We start from the raw sequence: 4,653 nt of genomic DNA, 5'->3' as shown, positions 1-4,653 counted from the left end.
CTTACTTCTTATCTTAGAGACTTCTTTTCAGATGAAGTATATATGTTATCATGTATTCTGTTGTACAATATCTATTTTCACATACCCTGCAACATGTGCAGTGGATGTTATTGATTGGATGTACTTTCATTGTATTGTTTATACTTATGCATTTGCTTATGCGACTATGTATCTATTATTCCTTTATGATCTTAAGACATTGTACTTGAAACTTAAACTAATTAATTAATAATTATTAAATGTGACTCAACGTAAAGGAACCTTTGAGGAATTGAAACTATATCTGTAATTGCAAATGTGTATTTGTTGTGTATGTTCTTATTGCTTCCACATTAATGTTATCTTGATGTTGTTTAAACTTCAAAAAAAAAAAATAGTTCAGTAAACATTGTAACATGTTAGGTTTATTTCTCTTGGGTTCCCGAGCGGGGCGTTACAAATCTGACTTACAATTTAGAAGTTCTAGACACATAAGTTAGTCTAAACGACTACTAGAGACCTTCCAGTAATAATTATGAAAATACAAACAAGAAAATAAAATGATGAACGATAATAATTGAAAAAAAAATCTCCAAATTAAAAAAAACACATTCAATACTCTGATAATTTACATTCTTAGGCTACAACAGAGCTCAGTGAATTTGAGCTGTTGTGTTTATATACGTCATCGAAAAAATTCGTTCATTCATGATATTACTGGCCAGTGGAGGTTTTTAACTAGGAAGCAGTTCATCTCTAATAGCTGTGCATCTGGTATAATTTAATGGGTTTTGGCATAATCCATCCATTAAAACTGTTCAAAACCACCGTCGTAATGAACTCCTAAATCACAGATGAACCACTGAAAACGCCATTATGGCTTTACTATGGCACTTAACAAACTCCCACAACGTTTTAAGCTCGCACAACAATGGTGGAACTTTGGTATCTTTTCTTTAGAACTATCTACCTTAAACAATGTATTTGTGGGAGAAAAAAAAGCCTCTATTATAAAAAACTATGCCCATCTTATAGAACAATGTATCGACACAAAGGACTTGAGATTGGGTAAGCTACTTCATTCCCAGATTCTCGTAACTGGTTTCCAACCCGAAATCTTATTGTGGAACCGCCTTATCACCTTCTATTTAAAATGCGGTGGTTTCAAGGATGCGCGCCAAGTGTTTGACAAAATGCCACAGCGAAATATATGTTCATGGAATGTTATGATCAGTGGCTGTACCAAGAAAGACAGAATTGTGGATGCACAAGAACTGTTTGATAAAATGGGTGAACGGGATGCTATCTCATGGAATGCAATGATATCAGGGTATGCTCAAAATGGATATAGCAGGCAATCCCTGAAACTGTTTGGGGACATGCAGCATGGAGGCGTAAAGGCAAATGAGTTTTCATTTGCTAGTGCTCTCAGTAGCTGTGGAGATCTGTCAGCTGCTCAAGAGGGGAAGCAGGTATTTCTTGTGTGCTTTCTTTCTTTTTTTTTTCGCCAAACCACTTTTTGAGAATTTGAAAAAAATAGTCAATCCTATCCTCATTATTGTCAACCTAAGAATGGGTTTCAAGGGATTTCAAGAATTCATAAATTTTGTTTCTAACTTGGCAGCTGCCATTCATAATATTATTCTAATGCATATATTGTTCGCACCCTCTCTCGCCTCTTTTTCATTTGGGTTGGTTTGTAACAAAATATATGTTCTCTTTCATTCTGATAACAGATTATAGATTTAAAAATGTGAGCTTAAATATAAATAATAAAATTCAACACAATCAAATAGAAAAAATATGAATGGTCGAAATTGATATTATTATTGCAGTAAAGATTTTTTTTCGCCTTTCACAATTATAGAGTGCGGAAGCTTCATGACATCAAACTGAAGTTTGTGATTGGTTTGAAACATACAGAGATTTTGGCTTGTTGACTTTTATCTTCTTTTATTATCTTGGAAATCTTTGGCGAGTTTATGGGCACTTAAGAATTTGGGTTGGGCAACTTTGGATTATAGTTAAATGTGCCCATGTTCATACGTCAACCTTGCCATATGTGCACCGGATTATGAATCACCATTACTGTGTGATCTATTTTTAATTTGGATAAAATTCTCACGAGTAGACAATACTGTTAGATCAAACTATTAAGTTATTAGATTGGATAGAACTTATAAATGTAGATCATTCAAAAATCAGTCTCTCTTGGCACTATGCTTATTAATTCTTTTTTACCTTTTGTGAGAGAGCAGGTTAATGTATCCAATTGTAACTAGCACTGAATAAATGATTGTTTTTAGGAGGAACTTCAATAGGGCTTTAGTGAAAGGATTTCTTGTCTTATAGTAGATATGTTTCTCCAACTATATTCTATTCTTGTAAGAAATTTCCCTTGCCTTAACATTTCCCTGGCAGGTACATGCTTACATTGTTAAAACTGGATTTGAGTTCAATTCCATTCTGTTGAATGCAATGGTTGATATGTATTCAAAATGCAGAAACATGGAAAGTGCAAGACAATTGTTTGACAATATTCGTGAACGGGATGTAATCTCATGGACATCAATGATTGCAGGATATGCTCAGAGTGGGTACGGTGAGGAGGCTTTGAAGTTATTCTGCAGAATGCGAAGTCAGGCAATGAGACCAGATGTCGTTGTCTTCTCTATTGTTCTCAGTGCTTCTGCTAATTTAGCAGCTTTAGGGCATGGTAAGCAGGTTCATGGCTATATTGTCAGAAGTGGGACTGAATCAGATGTCTTTGTTGCAAGTGCACTTGTTAACATGTATGCCAAATGTGGCAGCACCATGGATTCAAGAAAAGTGTTTGGCGGTATGAATGAAAGGAATGTGGTTTCATGGAATACTATGATTTCAGGATATGCACAGAATGGACATCCTAAAGAGGCCCTTCAGCTTTATGAACAAATGATACAAGCAGGGACAAAACCCAACTATGTAACATTCATCGGTGTTTTATCTGCTTGTTCTCATGCTGGCCTAGTGAATGAAGGGTGCTTTTACTTTAACTCAATGATTTATGATCACTGCATTCCTCCAAAGACAGATCACTATGCTTGTATGGTTGACCTGTATGGCCGAGTTGGGCGCTTGAAAGAAGCAGAGGAATTGATCAACAACATGCCATTTCAAACTGATGCTGTTGTTTGGGGGGCATTGCTTGGTGCATGTAGAATTCATGGGAATTCAGAGTTAGGAAGACATGCAGCACAACAGCTTTTTAAATTTGAACCCAAACGTGCTGGACCATATAAGCTCCTCTCAAATATCTATGCTTCAGCTGGTAGGTGGGATGATGTTGCAAAAGTGAGAAATGAGATGAAAGAAAAAGGAGTGCAAAAGGAGCCAGGGTACAGCTGGATTGAAGCAGGTAACAAGGTGCATACTTTTGTTAGAGAAGATAGAACACACCCACAAACAGATGAAATATATAAAAAGCTAGAGGAATTGGCTGGGAAGATGAAGGCAACTGGATACCTGCCTGATGTGGACTTTGTCTTGCATGATGTGGAGGTAGAACACAAGGAAAAAAGCCTATTCTATCACAGTGAAAAGCTAGCTATTGCTTTTGGACTTATTAGCACACCTTCTGAAGTGCCTATCAGAATCATGAAGAATCTTCGGGTGTGTGGTGATTGTCACACCGCCATTAAGTTCATTTCCAGGATTGAGAAGAGAGAAATTATTGTGAGGGATGTTAACCGGTTCCACCATTTTGAGGATGGTTTATGTTCATGTCAGGATTTTTGGTAATGCTAAATAAAATAGGCTACTATGATGGTACTACCAAACGTCTGTTTTATTTCACCTCAGGGAAAGTAAAGGTAAAAAGTTGGTTGTTCACCTTAGCAGAGAGCTGTTAAAGCATTACAAATATTTCTCATCTACCTTTGTATCACAAGGGGTCAGACTGTTTAAGATAATTTTCATATCACATGCAATCCATGTAAGGGATATTTTTAGTACTGCCATTAAGGCAAGGGACTAATGTTTTCAGTAGCATTTTCCTTGTTAGTTTGCTCCTCGGAAATCCTGTAAACTTTGTTTATCCTATGTTCGATGGAAATTTCTCCATTAAAACGAATTTTTTGTTTTTTCTTCCTTTCTTCCCATTGGTTGTTCCTATTTTTCCTGGTAGCATTTTCATTATCTTAATAGATAAATTGCACAAAAAATTAGCTTGGGTGATTTAAGGTGGGCATGTGGCATTTTCCAAACTCTGGCAAGTGTCTTTCCCTTTCATGTGTCTTTTGCATGTCCCTATAACTAGGGATCGCACCATAGGGTGCAATGGGTACGCTGAAGTAATTTTAAGTGATATGTACAATAATTTTTAGGCTTTATTATGTTATTTTATATTTAATATATAAATTATCAGTACTGTCATGTTTACAATAACCTATTAAACACTCATCTGCTAATGACAATTATTACTAATATGTAAATTGAAGCATGCATTAATATCACAAGATGACTTGAAAAACATTGTGTGAGTGAACAAAGATCATGGGTAACTTCATCAAGGGTTTATAATTTTATTTTGTTTCTAATGAATAACATGAAGGATACAATTGATTCAAGCGTCAAATTAACATTGTTGGCACTAATGTGTGTTGCAATAAACAATGAATCAACAATATTAACAGT

The 4,653-nt window shown here is 35.6% G+C and overlaps 1 protein-coding gene across 1 annotated transcript; it reads left to right on the top strand.

The window, feature by feature from the left end:
* The first annotated feature begins 594 nt into the window (after positions 1 to 594).
* LOC149580159 (pentatricopeptide repeat-containing protein At2g22070-like) lies at positions 595 to 4,107 on the top strand. Its single transcript, XM_089789788.1, has 2 exons — positions 595 to 1,451; positions 2,401 to 4,107. The coding sequence occupies exons 1-2, from the start codon at positions 867 to 869 to the stop codon at positions 3,757 to 3,759; spliced, it is 1,944 nt and encodes a 647-aa protein (XP_089645914.1). The 5' UTR covers positions 595 to 866; the 3' UTR covers positions 3,760 to 4,107.
* The last annotated feature ends 546 nt before the right edge of the window (positions 4,108 to 4,653 follow it).

The sequence above is a fragment of the Cupressus sempervirens genome, chromosome 1 (assembly GCF_028749045.1).
Source record: "Cupressus sempervirens isolate cs-2001-9-10 chromosome 1, ASM2874904v1, whole genome shotgun sequence".
In the NCBI taxonomy this organism is placed as follows: domain Eukaryota; kingdom Viridiplantae; phylum Streptophyta; class Pinopsida; order Cupressales; family Cupressaceae; genus Cupressus; species Cupressus sempervirens.
Note: the sequence above shows the minus strand (reverse complement) of the source record. Positions and strands in the feature narration are given on the sequence as shown.